This window comes from Thunnus maccoyii, chromosome 3 (genome assembly GCF_910596095.1).
Source record: "Thunnus maccoyii chromosome 3, fThuMac1.1, whole genome shotgun sequence".
NCBI lineage: Eukaryota > Metazoa > Chordata > Actinopteri > Scombriformes > Scombridae > Thunnus > Thunnus maccoyii.
Genome location: NC_056535.1, coordinates 7,968,454 through 7,991,338, shown reverse-complemented (window position 1 = coordinate 7,991,338; position 22,885 = coordinate 7,968,454). Strand labels below are relative to the sequence as shown.

Here is a 22,885-nt window from a genome sequence, read left to right as displayed (position 1 = left end):
GTCATTTGGATTTTTTTATGTGTTTTTATTGTAAACAGAACATGGGTCAATAGCATGCCTTTTTTTGGTTCACTAGAGTCACACCAATGATGCATCCTTCCATACATAATGTCCACTTGCAATGTTTGTTCACAACTTGCGAAGGGGAGTAGCAGAACTGCAAATCAATACATGCAAACATATATTTTAGTATACACACAGTACATGGCAGGTGGAAAAAACAAAACAAGAAAAAAAGTACAAAATAAACTTACATTAAGTGTGCGCAGTTGGAGATTTTAGCACCATGAATTTTTGCTGCAGAGCCTTCTAGAAATACTACACCCAAAAATGAAAGCAACCACTCTCACTTGGATAATGTGTGGCAGTTTCCATACAGATATCATCTCTTTTGCTGACATGAGGCCGATTAACCACAATTGCTTTTGTGATAGTGATAATTACAAATTGGTGCAATCTAGTAAAAGCACTTGAGGCAGCTAGTGAATGAAGTCACCATATGTATAAAAGTTCCTGGCATGCCATTAGAGCAAAATGAGCAAATGTATTACTTATTTTGAATTTATAATGGATCATTTGACATCGGAGTTCCTAGATGAAAGAGTGCCATTTGACTGCTAAGGTTTATTTTAAAGGCAGATAAGTCTTGCTACCATAAAGTATTTAAAGGAAGTGCCAATTGCTTATATTCTAACATAAATTTGTAAAGCCTTGAGTTTATTCCTCTAGCAGTTTACTTAAGGATTTTCCATAAGCATGTAGTGCAGTGCGTAATAGTAAGTAGAAAAAAAAGGAGGAATTAAATTGGAAAGTAAGCAGACCATCTTGTCCAACAATATCTTTTAAAGTGAGGACTCCCTCACTAATCAGATGACCACCTACAAGACGGTCATGGTTATAAGATATTGGAGTATCTACCTGCCATCTATTGTTGATTTTAAGTCCCTGGCATACAAGGCACCAAACAACACCGTTGCTAATAACAGGCCAAACTTATCTTTGGCTGATTTCAAAGGGACGTTGGTCAGGATGAACAATGTCTTCTTCAGCTGAGTGCCACACAGGCTCCAATTATGGGTTAAGCCCAACACAAACGGCACAGAAAATGAAAGACCAAACATATTTTTTAAAATTTAGCACACCTTGCCCTCCTGATACTTTTAATCTTTATAAAGGTGAGAGTTTAACTTGTGGGAAATCATGTGTCGTGTGCTTCATTTCCTTTGTAAAACCAGATGGTGGGGGTCTCAATCCTGGAAGCACTCTTTGAGATGTATGTATTGGTACAGTAGGCGGCAGTAGTGATAATATTTTCAAGCTTGTAATTGACAGGTGATGAACTGCAAAGTGATCTGGGGGCTGCTTTTCCCACAGCGTCAACTCAAATCAATAATAAATCTAATCCAGCTGCATTCTGTGGTGCAGAAACCTTTTTTTCTGCACTGATATTCTCTACCATTGTGCCAGTGTTGACAGGTGTGTTAGAGATAGAGAGAGAGAGGGAGTGTGTGTGTGTGTGTGTGTGCGTGCGTGTGTGCGTGTGTGTGTGTGTGTGTGTGTGTGTGTGTGTGTGTAGGACATGTTAGTATGTGAGAGTATGAATCAAATCGCTGCTCATCTAATCTCTCAAAGTGACAGAGTTCCATCATACTGGTGGGGGGGAGGGTTCTGCATTTGGTTCAGCTGTATGAAAAAAAAAATATATGGGCTAGTCCACCTAGTGCTTTCTTCACAGACGCCTGCATGATAATCCCAATCTGTGGCCATTAGTGCACTGAGAGAGCGAGCGAGGAGAGGGTTCAACAGAGAGAAAGAGAGGGAGAGAGTGAGGAGGGGGGAGTGCCTGGACAGAGATGCACACAGAGGGAAAAGAACGAGAGACAGAGAGAGCTTTTAAGGGATTTGGCAGTGATTTGTAGAATCTCACTGCTGTAATATTGCGCTTTTTTTCCACTTTTCCCTCATTCTGCCATGATACTACACCCTAAAGCCTCAAAAGTCAGTGTTTCATTTTGTTTTTTTAGAAATCACAACTACTTGTTTTTTAGACCATTGTTTTTAGTCTGGTTATAGTTATTTTTGAGAGTGCACACAGGCTGAGATGATAGAGGATTTACTTTTGTTGAGGAGAGGAGAGCCTTGTCTCTAGATATAATCACCATGGATGGAGGCCTGTTTGGAAGAGCTCATGTAATGGATAAAATCAAGACTGTTCAATGAAGAATGGGCAGGTAAGAAGTGCCTTTATATGATTTTTTTTTCTACTTGCAAGTTGACTGGAATAAGAGGAAAATTGTCAACCTGCAAAAGTTGTGCTGCATTATACAGCTTTGATTCACATTTGGGTCTTATTGATTTTGAGAATCTTTTCAACTGATTTCCATGAACTCAACTTCACAAGTGCGGTACAGAAAAACAGAAAGATGCAGCATCATAAATAATGGATTGCAATTTAAAAGAAAGTAAATCTGTAAGCATGCAAATTGTCAATATGTATGTCTAATTCATGTTACATTTATACATTTTGATTTAAGATTTCAACAATTTCAAGTTAGTTCATAAACACTCAAATATTTTTCTAGTGCCCAAATTCTGCTGGGAAACTTTTAAATAAATTTGCGCTTTCAGCAATTTAATTTTTACATTCCATTGGATATGATTCTGCTTTAGTGTGAATGATGACAGTGGATTTTGTCCATGATCCTCATGCAGATATAATTAACCTGCTCCAGCTTTTGGAGCATGAAATGCTGCAATGGTTCAGTTGATGTTTTCTGTTCTGCAAAATTTATAGTGTTTTCCATCATGGGCTCTCAGCTCTGCATGATAAAAGCTTCCAATATTCATTCTGTCGTTGTCCGTGCTGTCGAAAATCTTCTCCTTAGACACAGTCTCTTCAAATAATATACACAAATAATTGAAATTTAATATAATATAGAGAATATGATATTTTTATTTTCTTATTTTTTTCTCTCTAGTGCACCAAAACAGATGTTTACGTTTATTTCAGAACTACAGGTGCAGTTTAAGAAAATTGTACAGAGGTAATGCTCAAACCCACAGAACCCTTTAAAAGATAAAAGAAAAACTACAGAAACTTCTACATGTTAATTTCTATATATACAAAATCCTACTGAAGATGCCAATGATACAAAATATTTTATGCAGAATCACAGGGAAATTTGTATAAAGACATCTAGAATTTAAAATATCATGTAATGTAAGCATTAAAAATATCTCTGATTCTGAATATTTCTGATATGGCTTCATTGATGTGATATACCAAACAAAAATACAGCTTATAATGTCATGTGGTCATTGTGGAAGTAAAGCTTATATAACTTTAAAGCTCCTACAGTAAGTGGAAACTTAAGGGGAGTACTGGGGACTGAGGGACGGCAGCAGTTTGACAGTTTTCTTGATCTCTGTAAAACGATGATGGACATGATACAAAAATACGATGCGATGATAATCAGACCTTAAAGCCCCTTTCTGACTTTCTCCAGGTGTCAAAGGTAGAGGGAGTGGCCTGGTGCTGTCAGTACCTCTGTTGGTCATCATCATGACATCAGATGCCCGCTCATCCCATCAGTGCTGCCGGCTCTGTACATCGTCCAGATACAGGATATGGTCTGGGCTGCTGTGGGTGCTGCTGGTGGGCATCATTCCGGGCTCATGGGCCCAGCAGGGCAACCAGCCCCAATCCATCAAAATCGAGGGTGACATCAAACTGGGTGGGCTGTTCCCGGTGCACTCGCGGGGGCCTGCTGGGGTGCCCTGCGGGGAGATCAAGAGAGAAAAGGGGATCCATCGATTGGAGGCCATGCTGTACGCCCTGGACCAGATCAACAGCGACCCAGACCTGCTGCCTAACATCACTCTGGGGGCCCGGATCCTGGACACCTGCTCCAGAGATACCTACGCCCTGGAGCAGTCACTCACCTTTGTCCAGGCCCTGATCCAGAAGGACAACTCAGATGTGCGCTGCTCAAATGGGGAGCCTCCAATCATCCCCAAACCAGAGAGGGTGGTCGGGGTGATCGGGGCATCTGGCAGCTCTGTGTCCATCATGGTGGCCAACGTGCTCAGACTGTTTGCGGTGAGCCTTCTTTTATTAACTCTCTTCATTTAAAAGTGAAAGGGCAAAAAATTTGGGACAGCTCCTCTTTTCAGTAAGTAAGCTGATGAGGTTAAACCAGGTGAAAGCCATTATCCCTTCCTCTTTTAATCTATTCACAAAGGAGTTAGCAGTGGTTCCCAACCTGGGGGGCGGGACCCCCTATGGGTTTCAAAATAAATCTAACGGAGCCCTGGGATGATTAAAGGGATAAGAAAGAAAATCATGCAATCCTGTCATATAAAATTATGTTTATTTTTCTGACTTTTCTCTAATCTTGTCTGTTTTTTTTTGACATACTTTCACCTTTTCAGGCCTCTTAAAAGTCCCTCAAATGAAATAATCCTAGAGGTAAAAATCACTCTTTGGTCCAACTCCTGATGACCCATGTCCACACTGTCATTCAAGTGAATGACATGAATCCCATCCCCCCAAACCTGTGATTAGGGGTCACAAGTAGAATTGCTTCATTTTGAGTGGTCATGCCAAAAACAACTGGGAATCATTGAGTTAGAGAATGATTTTCAAACTGTGAGTCAGCTGGGACTGTGCCACGACAGGTGCAACACTCAGGAATATGTCCCCAGTATTTTGTACGTTTAACATCATTTAGTGATATCAGTGACCAGCTTTGCCCAGAAAAAGGAACTGCCTGAACACAAACACAAACACAAACACACACACACACACACACACACACACACACACACACACACACACACACACACACACACACACACACACACACACACACACACACAATTCTGCTTTTGAGATTGATTTGGTGATTAAACTGGCTCAGACTTTTACCTTCTATCTTATTTAACTTTATCTGTGCTTGTTTGTATTCTTCATGTAGCTCACTGCAGATATAGTTGCATGTGTGAATGTTATTCATGAGTCTCCTCTTAGATGATAATGTGGACCTTAATAACATCCTCTCATTGAGATACTTAATAATAGTAATATTGCACTTATCATTGTACTGCTGCTACACAGAGACACACATTCAGCACATATTCAACCTGATATGATTTTGGAACAGGTCATTTTAAATGATGTATAATTCACTGGATTGTAAATCTATTGTCATAGGTGGCCTCTGCAGGCTAATCCGTGTTATGTGTTCAGTTGAGGTTTTTTTTTTTTGTACAGATGATTGACCTTTGATAATTGATTACACTGCTTATAGCAATGATGGGACACTGAGTCTGTGTAAATCTCACATTATGTCATGTTCTCATCGCCTTACTGACATAGTCTGCCAGAAACCTAGAAATGTCTAAAAATAAATACCAACCTGGGTTGAATTAGCTGAATTTGTGAGATAAAGAAATAAAAAAATCAAATAAAAATCAAAACATTTCCTGGATGCTACTTGTTGCAGCATTCCTTATGATGAGGATGTGAGCTGACAGCCAAGGAGCAGCAGCTTGCATACAGGGCAGATGTTAACTACAGAATTATAGATCCCAACCTCCACTAAGCCCCTCTCAGCAGCTCAGGACCCTGGGCTGAAAATAGAGCATCAGGGCAGCGGGATGACATTGGTTCCAGGATAACAGCAACTTGTGGCCTGGCCGGTGTGGAGTAGATTTAGCTAAATGGTGTGTTTCCTCCCACCGTCCATATGTGCTGCTCTCCGGACTGTGGATGCTTCTAGACTGATGTTCACTATAGTGTACAGTGAACATCTGCTCTTAACCACAGCAGGAGATGTTTCAGCATCTGCAAGACGTACTGTTATCATGTCAGTTGGTTTTGAAAGAGGTGAGCACAAACTGTTGGCCCAGATGAAGGCTGTTTTACATTTAAAAAAAAAAAAACATAGTGTATTTTTAAATCAATTTATGGAGTTTACATCATTACACATCTACAATTGAGCTGGTTCAATTACAACACATACTGTATATTTATTCAGCACCTTTTCTCCACAAAGGTTTTATGAAATTCCCAATTTGTGCTGAAACAATTAATTAATCAGTCAATCAACAGATTATTAATAAAGGTGCTTTTCTCTGTTTTACATAATTGTAAATTGAATATCTTTGGGATTTTGACTGATAGTTAGACAAAATAAGCAAATTTAAGACATAACTGGACTTTTTTTTTTTTTTTTTAACTGTTTTTCTTATATTTTATAGATGTAACAATCAATCAAAAACAAAAAACTTGATAATGAAAATAATCACTAGTTGCAGCTCTGATCAGAATAATAGCTATTAATTAATGCCATCCAATATTTCAGTGCACTCCATCACTGAAGTCATAGCAACGGCAGACTGTGATGTTAAATTGTAATTTCTCAAACCTCAATATTTCAAGTTTGCTGCCAGGTGCAAGGAAAACATTTATCCTGTTATCTAGTTTCCCTGAACATTTCATGATGTGACTGGAGGCACATTTAATACTTGAATACTGAATAAACAGTAAACAATACTATAAACATTTGATCATAATACACCAATCAAGAATCATAAAAGCTCTTGCTTGTCATCATTTCTTTATCTTATACCCTTGCAGTATAATATGTTTATGCTTATGACTTAATGTTTAATAGGAACATCAAGTCACAATCAAATCTCTTTGGCTTGGATCCTAGAATACTACGGACAGTTTTAAATCACCTACTGATGTGTGAGATCTCAGCAGGACCGGGCTGTAAGGGGATCCTTGTGTCACTGATACGGCTGATTGATTTTAGAGAGTGAATTGGTACAGATGCTTTCTGTGGGATTAATTTGGAAAGGATTATGTTGTCTTGTTCATTACAAATTTGTACGCAAACACTGATTTGATTGGCCATGGAGATGCTGACACAGACTCCCGTGGTCACTGATGTCATATGTCACTCAGTGGACTTGTCAGTCACACACAGAGGCGGGAGAGTTTACCCCCAGTTGAGGATATGGTCTGTAAAGGGAAGGAAGACCAGAGCTTGATGGGGTTAACGGAGAGCAGCAAATTTAAGCTGCATGCAGCCATCAGAATTAAATATATTGTATGGCTTACAGCTGAGAAATGCTAACCTTTTTCTAGTCTCTTGATCTCTGTCTCTCCCTCTGTGCTTAACGTAATTTGACTAAAACCCCTATAATCCTTCCAGATAATCTGTGAAATGGTTCTCTCGCTCCTCTTTCCTTCTCCCTTCACTACCCCTTGTGTCTACCTTTCTCTCCTCGTCACTCCAGAGGGCCCGACGTTAAGCCACGCATGGGGACCAGCATTAGCAGGGTCAGGGTTGAGACCGTTGACATAAACTGTGTCATTAAAGAAGTAGCACACCAGTAAATTAATCTTCTCATCCATTTTTTCCCTCCCAAACAAATGCTTTTACAGCTGTGGTTCCTACCATCTGTATTTCACAGTGAAGTTGGCCATATCCTCAGTGCACATCAGCTCTGTGCAGATCACAATGCAAATTTGTCTCAGTTCTGAGAATTACTGAGAACACAGGCTGTTCAAGAGATGAACGCTCTCTATGATAGTGCAGTTTTGGGACATTAGTGTCCTGCAACTTGTCAGCTCACAGCATTAATGTGGAACGCCAGACACTCTTAAGGTTTTTGTCTGTGAGTAAGTGGTGCATCATGCTCTGGCATGGTTCACTGCCTCTCCCTGTCATTCTTTTTACCTACATATTCTCATATTGGCCTAATAATCAGTGCTGCTCATATTTTCCACTTGACCTAATCTTTTCGTCACCACTGACCCATCTGTATGTCTCAGATCCCCCAGATCAGCTATGCCTCCACTGCCCCGGAGCTGAGCGACAACAGCCGCTATGAGTTCTTCTCTCGTGTGGTGCCGCCTGACTCCTACCAGGCCCAGGCTATGCTGGACATTGTTAAAGCCATGGGCTGGAACTATGTCTCCACGCTGGCCTCCGAGGGCAACTATGGAGAAAGTGGCGTTGATGCCTTCCAACAGATATCCAGAGAAGCAGGTTGTGTGTCTGTCTGTGATTTGAATTCACTTCTGTGACAATAAGGGATTATTCATTTATCAAGCTGTGTTGTTCTCACTCATTAAAAATCCCTTAATACACAAGGACTAACAGGGCAAACAGAAATAACCATCTCATGTGGGTTTAAAAGCTCAGTTGCTGTTACTAGAGTTCAAATTCCATATCATCAAACATCGTTAATGCTGGACAGCTCATCTCTGTAAGGATGGCAATGCCAATCTTACATCTCACTGCCAATCATCACTTTGTTTCTGGACTCAAATATCTTAACTATTGGATGGATTGCCATGAAATTTTGTAAAGACATCCAGGGTCTTCAGACGATGAATCTTACTGAAGTTTGTAATCATCAGACTTTTTCTATAATACCACAACAGGTCAAAGATTTTCACTTTTCCAGTCAAATATTTCAAAATCTACTAAATGAATCAGCACGAAATCTTGTACAAACAATCACGGTCCCCGGATGATGAACCCTGATGACTTTGGTGGCCCCTTGCTACAATGAGGTTGACATTTGTGGTTCTGTTAAATGTCAAAAGTCAAATGTCTCAATGACTCAATCATTAGATTAACTGCCTTGAAATTCGGTTGACATGGAGACATAGTTCATAGTTTCAATACTGGCTACGTTGTTGTAGTAGATATTGTTGATATTATATTGTGCACAGAGGGGAGATAACCAGAAAGTATGGCAATGACAACATGTTTCTATATGTGTGACACAGGAGGGCTGTGTATTGCACAGTCCATAAAGATTCCCAGAGAGCCTAGACCAGGGGAGTTTGAAAAGATCATCAAGAGACTGATGGAGACATCGAACGCCCGCGGGGTCATCATCTTTGCCAATGAGGACGACATCAAGTTAGTCAAGCTCTGTTGCACGTCATATCAGTGAAAGGAAATCAGTCTGATGATGAAATGTGCACACAGTTTTATATATAATTGTATTTGACTGCATCCAACCACCTACATTTCCTGTTTGATAAGCACACTTAATTAGAAATGGTGAGATGAAGTGTAATCTGTCTCCTTCCAGGCGAGTGTTGCAGGCTGCCAAAAAGGCCAACCTGACAGGTCACTTCCTGTTTGTTGGCTCTGACAGCTGGGGGGCCAAAAACTCCCCCATTCAAGACCTGGAGGAGGTGGCCGAAGGTGCAGTCACAATCCTGCCCAAAAGAGCCTCTATTGATGGTAGGAAAAATTTATTAAATCAAAGTATCTAACTCTAACCAACTGGATGCAACAGAATATCTACTGGACGTTGATGGATGAGTCCAATATCAAGGCAATAAATAAAGGAAATTAATGATTGATACGTCTGATAGTGATATTTCTGCCTTGTCACTGATGCTTCAAAGGGCTTGTGTGGAATAAATGAAAAAACTGAGACACAGCCATCATTCAATGCGTAAGAAATAGATATTTTTTGCTGATCTTAGCATAGTATGATTACTGATACATTGATATGATATGAGTGCTGTGTTTCAACAGATGTGTGCCATTTTCACAATATATTAAATACGACCCTTTTGTGATATGATTCAGGGTTTGACCAGTACTTCACTTCGAGATCTCTGGAAAACAACAGAAGAAACATCTGGTTTGCAGAATTCTGGGAAGACGACTTCAAGTGCAAACTAACTCGCCCTGGTGTCAAATATGAACTTGGTAGAAGAAAATGTACAAGTAAGTATGATACAATGTTACAGGGGATACATGTTCTCTGAGCAGTTGTGTCTCTTCATTGTCACCTATATGACACTTTTGTTGTCCGCCAGGTGAAGAAAGAATCAGTCGAGATTCTCAGTACGAACAGGAGGGCAAGGTGCAGTTTGTGATTGACGCTGTATATGCCATGGCCCACGCCTTGCACAGCATGCATATGGACCTGTGTCCTGGCTACATGGGTGTCTGCGAGAAGATGGACCCTGTGGAAGGACGGATGCTCCTCCAATACATTCGTTCTGTCAACTTCAATGGTGAGCTGTTAACATTTAATCTGTAAGGTTATTTTTTTTTATCTTGCTCATAACGTGTCATGATTCTGATGAATCAAACTTTTAATTTCTCTTGGAGGAAAAACCTTGAAAGATGGTGGACTTATGTAGGAAAAAATGTTGCTTTTCTACTACTGCTCACCATGGCTGCAGCAGATTTGAAAAGAAGAAAAATTTAAAAAGAAAACAGTAGAAGGGAGGTCAGCTTGACGACGGAAGCCTTGAGATGTTTCTGCTAATGTACCTAGCTATGGAACACAGCACATTTCTTCAAAGCACGTCCCCTCCCTAGGGCTGCCTACTCGCTCTTCCCTATACACAACGCTCCTGCTTTTCATCCAAGTCTTTCATAAAAAAGTCAGTTTGGCAAAAGGAAAAAAAAGTGTTCTATGAAAGCACCCTATTTACTGCTCTCCTCTTGCTGGATGACCTTGGCTTGTATGGAAGATTTTTCTGATTGAGCGCCTGCAGGGAGCTGAGAGGAACATTCAATCACGTTAGGGCAACAGAGCAGAGTGCACTGAAAGACCGTATGCGTGGAGGAGAGCCTTCACTAAAGAGCATCTTGCACTCAGTTTTCCCATGACTGCACAAGACTGAAGAAAGCAAACACAAGCTGTATTCAACAGCATGTGGGTGTTTTCTCTGCCACTAAAGATGGAGCTGCATGTTTCCAGCTTAGAGAGTTTGTATTCCTCGTCCCCCCTGACTCACTTCTTTGCTGTTTTTGATAGCACACAGGTCATTAAAACTCTGTCTCCAACAAACAGGCAGTGCAGGAACAGGTGTGATGTTCAATGAGAATGGAGACGCTCCTGGTCGATATGACATCTTCCAGTATCAGCTGTCGAATGTCAGCAACCCTGGCTACAGGGTTATTGGCCAATGGACAAACCACCTACGACTCAATGTAAATATTGCTTTTGGTCAACTTGAACTTTAAATAAACAGTTTGACATTTTGAGAAATACGCTTATTCATTTTCTTGCCAAGAGTTAGATGAGAAGAGTGATAAAACCGTAATGTCTGTAGGCTAACTACATGTATGTAGCTAGAGCCAGTAGCCATTTAGCTTAGCTTAGTTTAGCATAAGGACTGGAAACAGAAACGCTTGCCTGACTTTACCCAAAGGTCACTAAATTTTCCCACCTGCACCTCTAAAGCTTACTAATTAACATATTAAATCTCTTTTATTGAATCTGTACAAAATCCAAAGTATACAAAGTGTGAGAATTGTTTTTTTTTTTTATTTACGTGTGCCAGACTATTTCTACACTAGGCACAGTAACTTCCTGGAGTTGGCAAAAGACAGCCTAGCTGTTTCCTCCTGTTTCCAGTCTTTATGCTAAGCTAAATGGCTGTTGGCCCTAGCCAGCTACATAGTAGGCGTACAGACATGAGTGTTCTCATCTAACTCTCAAGCAAGAAAACAAATAAGGTTATTTCCCAAAATGTTACATTATTCCTTTACATTCATCAATGTATCATGTTCATTCTTCTCTTAGTTTGTGGTTCCTTCAATAGCACTTTTCTAAAAGTCTTAGTCTGTGCTTACTATATGTCAACTATATTATTACAAATGTGTGTATGTGTGTGTGTTTGTAAATCCATCCCAGCCAGAGGAGATGCAGTGGTCAGGCGGTGATCGCAAGGTCCCCGAGTCGGTGTGCAGTTTCCCCTGCGAGTCTGGTGAGAGGAAGAAGATGGTGAAGGGCGTCCCTTGCTGCTGGCACTGCGAGCTCTGTGATGGCTACCAGTACCTGCTGGACGAGTTCAACTGTGACATGTGCCCCTTTGATATGAGACCTCTGAAGAACCGTACAGGCTGCCGGCCCACGCCCATCATCAAACTGGAGTGGAGCTCTCCCTGGGCCATCATCCCTGTCTTCTTGGCAATCCTGGGCATCCTGGCCACCTCTGGGGTCATCGTCACCTTCATCCGCTTCAACGACACGCCCATCGTCCGGGCCTCCGGCAGAGAGCTCAGCTACGTGTTGCTGACGGGCATCTTCCTCATCTACCTCATCACCTTCCTCATGATTGCAGAGCCCAGTGTGGCCGTGTGTGCCTTCCGCAGGCTACTGCTGGGGCTCGGCATGAGCATCAGCTACTCCGCCATGCTTACAAAGACGAACCGGATCTACCGCATCTTTGAACAGGGCAAGAAGTCGGTCACACCTCCGAAGTTCATCAGCCCCACCTCTCAGCTGATTATCACCTTCATACTCATCTCAGTGCAGGTAAGCGTGTGTGTACTTCGTCTACAGAGAACAGTCAGATCCTTTGTAACACTCTAACGAGCGCTCCTCTCTTTACAGTTACTCGGGGTGTTCATCTGGTTTGGTGTGATGCCCCCCCACACCATCATCGACTACGAGGAGCAGAAGCCTCCAAACCCAGAGTTTGCTCGCGGGGTCCTCAAGTGTGACATGTCTGACCTGTCGCTCATCTTGTGTCTGAGCTACAGTATCGTCCTGATGATCACCTGCACGGTGTACGCCATCAAGAGCAGAGGAGTTCCTGAGACCTTCAATGAGGCCAAGCCCATTGGCTTCACCATGTACACCACCTGCATCATCTGGCTGGCCTTTGTACCCATCTTCTTTGGCACTGCACAGTCTACCGAGAAGGTGGGAAATTCAGTATTTTCAAAGGCAATACTGGTCACTTCGTCTGTAATCCAAGGGCTTTGCAAATGCTCATAAACTGATATTTAATTTTTTGAACAATAAAAATAGGGATGGATACAAGATTTTACAAATGAAAAACTGAATCCATCAACAATTATATCAGGTATTAACTCAAGCACTGTACTTCAGTGCAATTTTGAGGTATTTTAGTTGCGTAATTTTCGTGTTATGTTACATTATTCTTCTACTCACTACATTTCAGAGGGAAGTTAGGGGAAAAAAAGAAAAATTTTACATACAAAACACGAGCAACTTCTAAAATATGATGTATTTACAGACTGAACTGCCAAATAGTATATTAACTAGTTAAAATTAGCTCCACCTCAACCAGCTGTAACATTAAAATGCTGCTTACACGTTAATGCATCAATAATAATAATAATAATAATAGAATAACATTTTTACAGGAGCCACTTCCTTTTTTTATACTTTGTACATTTTGCTTCTAACACTTATTATAAATGCAGGCCTTTACTTGTAATGTAGTATTTTTATAATGTAGTATTACTACTTTTACTTCATTAAAATATCTCCATACTTCTTTCACCACTGTTAATATCAAACTTTTTAATTTGACAAAAAAGTGAAAATGATTAATGAATAAATAAATCCATGAAAGAATAGATGAAAATAACATTCATAATAAATAATTAATTCATAAATTACTACGGAAATGAATTGATAATTAGAGCAATTAAAAAATAGATTGCTACATCTGCAATAATTATTTCATTCAATGTTTAATTTGCAGATTATTTTCTCTTTCTCAGAAAAGTTGGAAAAAAAACAAGAGCCCCCATCACCTGAATGTGTAGGCGGTGTTACCACGCGTGCAACTTAATTAATTCTGACAGAAATTAATTCTGCCACCCAGTCTTTTGTTAATCCCTGCGTTTATTGTCCAGTTAATTATCAAGTCATTATTAGTACGATCTATTAATTGATTGGTTAATAAATTAGTTTGTAAAGTTGTTAAGTCCTTCATTTTATGTCATGTTAAATATCATTCCATTTTATTCTTTATGATCAATCGCAAGGATCTTTACTGTACATCCTATATATTAATGTACATGCTAGTGGTTTTGAGGTGAATCACAAATTATGCAACACACGATAACACACTAATAGTAAGAGAGTAACAGAATCCCTCAGATATTTAGAGTGAAATCTGAGTTTGTTGCCTGTCATACCATATTTGCTTCCTGCTGTATTCACAGGACATCCTGCCTCCACTGTACTGAAAGGCAGAGTTTAATTTAGCTTGTGGGCTATTTCTGCCGTCACAAAGTACGAGACTGTTGGGGGAGAATTTGAAAAACAGAGATATGCTTTGACTAATAGAGAGCTGTATTAAGAATCAGTCAGGCTGAAACAATTAAAGCCTGAGGTGCTTTCAAAGTCTTTTCACCTCCTCCGAATGGAAATGAAGTGAATTAAGAAAAAGAGGGAGAGAAAGGAGGTCAGATGAGCTGAGGGACGGTAGGGACTCCTCCTAGACCAATTCAGCCATCCCATTCAATTAATCATCACTCAGAAAAAATATCTAAATATAGAGCCCAACTTTTGTCTGGCTCATGAAAATAGCGGCTGTTATGCTGCCATCATGTGCAGGACCATGTGCAGGCGAGCACATCTACCTTCTACCACCTGCTTCATGTCTGTATTTGCATATGGAAGAACCATTCACTGTGTCTCTCAGCTCGCCTCGGGCCATAACCACAGAAATACAATGCACTTTGCTCATAAAACACCACAGCTCCTTATAGACATGGAGAGATCACTGAGAGGGAAGGATATAAAGCAGACAAGGATGGTAAAAGAAACTGTATGGACATTAGACTCAGACACCAGGATGTGCTGCTGCTGCTGATATATATGTGATATGTGCTGGGTAGTATACAATTTATGACTTATTTAAGGCACAAATACTGTATATCTTATTTATGGCATATATGGGTTGATTTATTTATGACACATACAGTTTCCTTGAATAATGAGTTCATAATTTATTAGAGGCGGATCTCATGAGAAGTCGCTTCTCATTATTACTGTTGGATTTGCAATAGAGGAAGAGCAACAGAGAGTAGACGTGGTCAAAGGCCATAAATAGAGTCTCCTTTCCTGACTACATATACCAAGTCATAAATCATTCATCAGGGGAAAAACACTGTCTCCTGTGCTTTAGAATGAAAATTGTAAAGACTGCATTGTGACAACTGGTGAGATCACATATAGTCTCTTTTCTTGAACCTGTGCATAATGATATGAATTATTTAATGACACACACTGATGGATCATGCATGATACTCAGCAGTCAACGTACAGAAATCTATCAATTATTTTCTCAGGAACTGTAACCAGGTCTTTCTGACCTGCCATGTTTCTGTTACAGATGTTCATCCAGACCACCACCCTGACAGTGTCCATGAGCCTGAGCGCCACCGTGTCACTGGGCATGCTCTACATCCCCAAGGTCTACGTCATCATCTTCCACCCGGAGCAGAACGTCCAGAAGAGAAAGCGCAGCTTCAAAGCCGTAGTGCAGGCGGCCACCGTGTCCACGCACCTGTCCACCAAGTCCAACGACAAACAGAACGGAGAGTCCAAGATCGAGCCGGACAGATCACAGTGAAGCAACAAAGATGAAACTGGGCTCATGTATTTATCACCTAATGTCACTGATGCCCACATTACCTCACTGATCAGTGAGAAAAAAAAAAATCAGCATTTAGTTTTTTTGCTGGATTGTTTGTTTTTCTTCTCCCCTTTAAGTAAGAAACATGGATTGAGAAACCAGCAAAGACGTTCCTGGATGTTGTTTCTTTTTACACCTATTTAGAGAACTCAGAGCTACAAAATCTGGAAAGAAGCACGAAAGGAAACAGAAAATATGATGGAAAAAAAATTGCTTTTCACATAAGGAGGACACTGGGAGGATGTTGAGCCATACTGAATGGACTGCTAGCAACACTGAAGTTTTTTTCTCTTTTGTAACAACATCCACATATACACCTCAACTTGACATGGAGGTATTGTTAGTTGTAATTCTCCCTGGGAAATGCTGTTTAGGAAAAAAAAAAAGAAAAAAAAGATGAGCTTAAATGGCGACCTTTGCCCTACAGGAAGATGTACATGTATGTGGAATCCCTCGAGGTCAATGAAACATATTGTTTACTGGCTCCATAAGCACTGCATGGATTGTGTGTTTTACGTGTACATGAATGTTTTGAAATATTGTTTGTACGGGGTGTTGTGACTCTGAACTTTTCTTCTGATTGCACTGGAAGGAAGTCACTTTTAAAAATGCACCACCATGTCCTGTCACTGATTCTGAAAAGTTCCCCTGGGAAGATCCAATAATCACATAACCGTGATCACTCACAGAAAATCATCAATATACAACCACTGATGCAACAAAGCATTTCATTTGAATTAGTGTAATGTATGCAATCATGATGGTACAAACTGGTTTTCATTGTAGTGACTGTTAATTTAAGGGTTCAAACAGGATACGAGTGATTGTGAACAGGATATTTATGTTCTACCTGGTACTTTTCTCCACATTGCAAAACAATGTTTGGCATTTCCCCAAATTGTTTGTGAAAATATCAAGTGATCTGCTCAAGGCCAGTTTGAATGGCAACACGCCAAAATCACACACAGGCTGCTGTGAGGTTCATGCATGGAAACCTTATTAGAAAGCTTCACTTGATAATCTTCACTTCTGCAAACATGAGGCTGAATTAACAACACTCTCGTCTTTGCCAGTATATTATTTGCAGTGCACCTTTTGCTACTTGATCTCAATGTACAACTCAGGTTTTACTGAAGGTGTTTTGAGTAACATTTTTTTCTAGGGGATCTCCTTCTATAGAGGCGCAGCCTTTTCAATACAAATGGATCCAGCAGTTACCCTGTGCAGTGCATGTTTCCTCACAATGCAGGAGATCCATATCCTCATGTGAGAAAACAGTGTTTGTACTGCCCTCTGCAGGAGAGCCCACCTCAGTGAAATGTTTGTGAATAAAAGCACAGTTAAGAGGGAATTGTTTGTAGACCCCACACAAACCTTAATAAAAAAATATTGTTTATTATTTGAGTTGGTATACATCTGGCAGTACCATTAAAACAAAAAAAATACCTCCATTATATACACATGTAGGCGTTAGTGCGAAAAATAACATTATTTTTCGAAGTAGAGTCAAATAGCTTTTACTGCAAGATGTATCAGTGATAAACATTCGATGACATAACAGAGCGCTCATATATCTAGTTTGTCTCAAACACATACAGACATCCACATAACTACGACATACTATCAGCAAGAAAAAGCTGGCTGAGGGTTAAACACAATCACCACATACAAGTTCACGTCAAAACAAATAGAAATGTACAGCCAGTTCGGTGACGTCATCAAAAATTCAGCATCTGTTGTCAAGTGGGAGGTCAGTTACTGCTTCTAAATGCAGTTTGAAAGTTCTGTTTGGCGCCGAGTGGCAGAGCCGCTGCCAGGCTGGTTCTATGTGCCGGAGCGGCATAAACATGCCTCCTGACACGCGACGTCCTGACCTTTGCCTCGACTTCCGGGGAGAAGGTCTTCAACATTTACTCAAGGAAGCTGTCCAAAGTCAGGCAAGTGGCGATCTTGGGTGGAGGCCTGGTCACCTTTTTCCTTTTAGCTTTCATCAGTGGGCGAATCTCTGCTAAAGGAGACTGAAGTGCAGTGCTTGGTTAAGGAATTATGCAGTTTAGGTTACAGATGTTTTATCTGTCCTGATCATTTTATCATTTTTGGAGGACTTTTCTCTGACACCCAGAATTGTCCAAAACTAATATAATAAATAATTGCATTTTTATTTAAAGCTGTATTAATTGATTGATTTTGCCACTTGATGGCAGTGGAACAAAATCAAAACAAAACAAAACATTGACATCTCATCATGTTGTTCTGAAACAACTGTCTATTTACGCATCCAGCAGATACATTAACGTTTCTTGGAGTTAACTTGTTGCCACCTGGTGGATGTTAAGTCCAATATGAACTCTCATTTCGTTCTGCTTTTGTTCTCTTTAGTAGCTTGATGCTTCACTGTGTTCACCGGCTTGTTGCTAAATTCTCATTCTTATCATCTGTTTGATGCTGGGCAGATTAATTAGAGCTTTCTTGCTGAAAAAAGCTGCCTGCTGTGACCGGTAACAAGGTTGATGAGAGTGAAGTTGCAGGCCAAAAAAATCAGAACAATGTGCTAAAAAAAGACCCTGAAAGCTTGGTCCAGCTAAAAGAAAGTGCAGGGTGGTAATTCTTTGTGTCTTCATTACTACGAGCAACACCTTTCATATCACACAGTCATTTGATCCATTATTTATACAAAAATATTGATTAGTGAAGCTTTAAATATTGTTGAATGTCAGGTTTGAATGTCCTGAAGCTTATTTACAGTGCTATTACATATAACTAGGCAGTTTATATGGATCAATATTCCACAAAATGTAAGTCCTGACACAGCAAAGATGAATATTCAACACAAAAACTGGTAAAAAAGAACAGCTCTGCCGTCAATGATCAAAATTAGAAAGACTTGTTTAAAACATAATCAACAAAACAGAGAAAAAGGATACAGGTTGGATGAATTTAGTTCGTCCTCCTAATCCATCATAACCAGTTCTCACCTGAAATGGGAAACATTTTCATTCATCAAACCACTATATGGACAAATGACATATCAAAACATCAGACATGAAGTGCAGGTTGTGTTGTACGTACAGCTCCAGGCTTCCTCTGAGGGTCCAACATGCTACCAAAAGTCTTCTTTCTGAAGAGGAGGGAGTTCCTCAAAAATGGATCCATGGATACATCCTCATCTCGAGCCTGAGGTACGAAAAAAAAAAAAAAAAAAAATGCTGTTACATGTACACCAGATTTGGAAATGGACCTTGTTGATACCGATTAAAAAACTTACCTTGATTAAAGATGAAGTTTTCTCGTTTTGTTTGGACACAGATGACCTGAAAAATGAGGCATTTTAAATACTATTTTTACTGTTTCTATTTAATTCATTAGTATACAAAGACAATATCTGACAATATTCAGCCATCTGAGCTACCATAACCACTTTACAACAGATAGACTCACGCACTCCAACAATGAGCCGCATAAAACTTACACTGGAGGGTCAAGACGCATCTTCTTGGATGGGACCCGCGCCGGTCTTTTAGCCAAATCATCTGGGGTCGTGATGTCATAGGTAATGTTGAGGTCAATGTCCTCGCTGTCTGCAGGCTGGTGGAGGTGAGGCTTTTTCAGCTCCATTGGAGCCGGGCTGACAGGTAGGCAGAGAAACCTCATCAGTAAATCCAAACATGGCTCATGTTTTCATGAAAGATACGTAAAAGTGTTAGAAGAACGGTCCAGCGGCTGACCTTTCAAAGACAAGCCGACTGAGGGCTTCATTTGTCCGTGTTGGCGTGCTCAGAGTCTTCTGAAGAAACTCCACCTTCTTCTTCAGACTCTGTGGACAGATATGCATACAGGCATCACAAAGATGGATTCCTCTGATATTTAAACCAGAAGCAAATTTGTTGGCTCTGCCTTACAGTGATCTCTTTGTCAGCATTGGCCAGATCATTCTGCAGAGACTTCATATCGTCTTTACTTTGATTCACCTCCTTTGTGGCTTTTTGTAACTAAAATGGAAAAGAAAAAAAAATAATTTTTTTTTTTTTTTTAGACATTCAGTGTGCATTCATGAATTGATTCCTCAGAGTGTTAATGTGTGCTTTTCTATGATTAGTGACTTATCAAAACAAAGTTACCTTGTTGTTTGATGTGAGCACTTCTCTCTTCAGCTTCTCACACATGTCATTTGAAGACTTAAGGCTTCCCTTTAAATTATCATACTCTCTAAAAAAAAGAGAAAAAGAAGAGATAACAGGGAAAATCACATTAATGATGACTGACACTCCGACTTTGAAAATGATGTGTCACTTCTAAGGCCAACAGGACTTGGGCTCCTTACTTTTTGAGGGAGATGCAGTAGATGGAGAGCTGCTCCACAGCGGCCTGACTGACACCCATATCCCTGATCATGGACTCCACATCTGCTCTCTGGCCCTGTAACAACACATCCAGACTGGAGCCAAACAAACAGCATTAGTGAACATTTAGGAAGCAATAAGACAGTGCAAAGTGAAACTGGGTGATATTAATAACAATATTGTCATACTAGCTAAGTAGCTGAGCCCCAACTGCCCCAAAAGTAGCTTTATTCAATCAATATTAAGGTACTCAAGACAATCTAAAACAGTTTTTCTTCCCAGTACACTTGCAGCATATATTGTGATAATCAAAATGTGGCCATACTTAGAAGTGTAAATATGAAAATACTTATTTAATACCTTTCAAAGGTTTTCATTTTGGTCCTGAGTCTGCGGGCCTCCTCCTTGGCAGCCTGAGCATCATTATGTTGTGTCTCCAGGTATGTCATTTGTTTCTGTGAGAGGGCAAATTAAATAAATGAAAAACAAATAAATGCATTGGACCATCTCAGAGATTACATGGGAGATGAGTCAGCGCAGAAAATGGGTTTAAATGATGAGGAACAGATGGCTTACTCTGAGAGCAGAACAGAGCATCTCCTTTTCAATTATCTCTTTCCGCACACTGTCCAGGTCTCTCCTCTGCTTGTCCACAGTGTCCTTCAAACTGTCCACCACCTTCTGTCTGTCCCGCCAGTCTCTCTCTACCAATTGATCAGACAGATAATGAACTAGTGCCGTCTACATTTCACGATCAACCAGCATCATCTCACAACAGTTACGAATCTTACCTTTAGAACTTAAGAGGGCCTTCATTCGATCAAGCTCATTCTAAGGAAGGGAGAAACACAATGAGAACCAAAAATATGATATCAGAAATTAATTCAGCTCAAACAGTGTCCCAGTAACAACCTTGAATATCAAATTCATGTATTATTTAGGTGATGTAATTTGTACCTGCAAGCTTTCTGGGTCCGTCGTGCCCTCCTCCTCTCCACCAATGTCAAAGTACAGCTTGCTGATAATGTGTCTGGTGCTGACCTACACACAGAGCACAACAGTGTCTTAAGTTTTTCCTCTTTGTCTAGTCGGTCCAGTCTTTGCACTGTGCAACAGTTTATTTAACATGTGTATGCATACTGTACCTGTTTCCGACATTGTGGGCATGTTTTTGTGGGGGCTGTCTGAAACCACTGAAGAAGACTGATAGCAGGAGAAGATAAAGGGAACAATTAGCCATTTAAAACGTGACAAGAATGTGAGTGGTATTGTTGACTTTCTCTAACAAGTTACCATTCATAGTGGAAAGTGTGTCCGCAGTGGATGGCAGCAACATCTCTGGAGTGATCGAAGAAATCGGAGCATATTGTACAATATGCTCGGATAGGCATTTTTGTGCCACAAAAATCACCCTGTTAAGCACACAGAAAAGCGTATTAAGTAAACTTCTTAACGTACAACCTGTGTCATTATTTCAGAGTACCTGTGCTCGTGTGTATAGCTTTAGCTGAGGCTGTAACATTAACATGAGCTAACGCCATGCTAGCTAGCTATGGCTGACGTTAGCTGCCTTATCAACAGTCGTCATACTTACCAAATAAAGACGTTCAGTTACAGCGCGAAATCGAGCATCTTCAATCAGTCTTTTCTGTATATGTATGAATGTGTCATTTTAACGGAGTTATGCTGACTCTCACAGACAGAACTTGGCTTGCTAACACAAACACAATAGTTGCTCCATCGCTGCTGTTTCCCCGCTGTACGTTCAAACACACGGTGCGTTCAGGAGCCCGTGGGAACAAAAATTGATCGTCTGCGGGAGCGCGCGCAGCCTGTTAAAGCTTTATAGTCCAGTTCCGATACACCTACACTTTTATATGGATCAAACAGTCATAACGTGCAAATACACATAACTTCATGACCGTGGTAATAGCAAAGGTGTGTCCTTGTGAAACTTCAACTTTTCTCATAACTGAATAGTCACAACTGTGGTGGCCAAAGAAGTGTTTGTAGTTTATAAAGTAAGTAAGCATGCCATTTATGTGATTATAGGCAATATTGTTTCCGATGTGTTTGGTATGTCTAATATCCTTGTTTAGATCTATATTTGGAAACTAGACTGTAATTAACATGAATTATGAATGGGTTATATATACAATAAAGAAATGATCTCTTTTGCATTATACTTATAACTCTGAGTTATTTTATCTTCTCTGTGCCACAGATTATAACCAGTGCAGTCCTTTTTACCAGTTTAAATATTGAGTCAAGCAGCAATAGACCAATTACAACTCATAAAAGGCAGTTTTCCATTTGCCAAAAAGTGATTGCAACAAAGGTTATTTATGCCTCAGAATGACTTGGTTTAATTCATGAGTGTTAAATTTTAATGATTATAGCCCACCAAGTCCTTTTTACCAGTTTTCCACTCGCCAAAAAGTGATTGCAGCTCCTACCGTGTGACTGAAAGGTTGTTTGCTTTGATATTACCACGGACATAAAATTATGTGTATTTGCACGTTATGACAGATAAAAGCAGCTGTAGACGTATATAAACTGGGCTACAGCTTTAATAGGTTGCGCGCGCTCCCGCGGACGGCAATCAGTGGCGGACGATCACTTTTTGGCACGACACGTCACCCCGCTGTACGTTCAAACACACGGTGCGTTCAGGGGCTTCTCGTATACGCGGACACATTTCAATGATAATAATAATAATAATAATAATAATAATAATAATAATAATAATAATAATGATACATTTGATTAGTACCAAACTTTTCATTTATAGTGAAACTCAAAGTGCAACCGTATTCATGACATAGGACATACAACATAAAGAAAATAATAATAGTAAGAGTTCAGATGAAAAATAATGTCAATTTAATAACTCCACGTCCATCTTTCTTGAATTTAAAAATAACTTGCGAGGTGGTTTTTGCGTGATGTCGTGATCTTGCGAATCCAGCTGTCTCGCAAGGTAATTTCAATGCATTAGTGAGTTATTCAAAACTGGAAACGGTGAATTTATTTAAAACTTATGATGTTTTCATCAAAGAAGCTAAAATTTATCATC

At 40.1% G+C, this 22,885-nt stretch overlaps 2 protein-coding genes across 2 annotated transcripts; one reads left to right on the top strand and one right to left on the bottom strand.

Annotated features, from left to right (window-relative positions):
- Nucleotides 1–3,524: 3,524 nt before the first annotated feature.
- On the top strand, nt 3,525–17,117 carry grm6b (glutamate receptor, metabotropic 6b). Its single transcript, XM_042405846.1, has 10 exons — nt 3,525–4,099; nt 7,847–8,063; nt 8,813–8,948; nt 9,124–9,278; nt 9,633–9,773; nt 9,866–10,066; nt 10,855–10,994; nt 11,701–12,324; nt 12,403–12,714; nt 15,167–17,117. Exons 1-10 carry the CDS (start codon nt 3,563–3,565, stop codon nt 15,404–15,406), a joined length of 2,703 nt encoding a protein of 900 aa, XP_042261780.1. The 5' UTR covers nt 3,525–3,562; the 3' UTR covers nt 15,407–17,117.
- LOC121893787 (TRAF-interacting protein) lies at nt 16,845–21,615 on the bottom strand. Its single transcript, XM_042405845.1, has 16 exons — nt 21,404–21,615; nt 21,103–21,221; nt 20,955–21,012; nt 20,767–20,850; nt 20,601–20,640; nt 20,386–20,513; nt 20,170–20,264; nt 19,791–19,904; nt 19,588–19,675; nt 19,369–19,458; nt 19,195–19,283; nt 18,939–19,094; nt 18,735–18,780; nt 18,539–18,643; nt 18,394–18,444; nt 16,845–17,487 (listed from the first exon to the last, which is right to left on the bottom strand). Exons 2-16 carry the CDS (start codon nt 21,198–21,200, stop codon nt 17,380–17,382), a joined length of 1,350 nt encoding a protein of 449 aa, XP_042261779.1. The 5' UTR covers nt 21,201–21,221; nt 21,404–21,615; the 3' UTR covers nt 16,845–17,379.
- Between the last annotated feature and the right edge of the window lie 1,270 nt (nt 21,616–22,885).

Excerpts from the sequence above, each read along its gene's own strand:
- grm6b (XM_042405846.1), top strand. The coding sequence starts at position 3,563 with ATGACATCAGATGCCCGCTCATCCCATCAGTGCTGCCGGCTCTGTACA. Across the intron at positions 9,279-9,632 it reads CAAAAGAGCCTCTATTGATG|GGTTTGACCAGTACTTCACT; the intron begins GTAGGAAAAATT and ends GATATGATTCAG. Across the intron at positions 12,325-12,402 it reads TCATACTCATCTCAGTGCAG|TTACTCGGGGTGTTCATCTG; the intron begins GTAAGCGTGTGT and ends CTCTCTTTACAG.
- LOC121893787 (XM_042405845.1), bottom strand. The coding sequence starts at position 21,200 with ATGCCTATCCGAGCATATTGTACAATATGCTCCGATTTCTTCGATCAC. Across the intron at positions 20,851-20,954 it reads GCCCACAATGTCGGAAACAG|GTCAGCACCAGACACATTAT; the intron begins GTACAGTATGCA and ends CTCTGTGTGTAG. Across the intron at positions 19,095-19,194 it reads AGTCGGCTTGTCTTTGAAAG|CCCGGCTCCAATGGAGCTGA; the intron begins GTCAGCCGCTGG and ends CCTACCTGTCAG.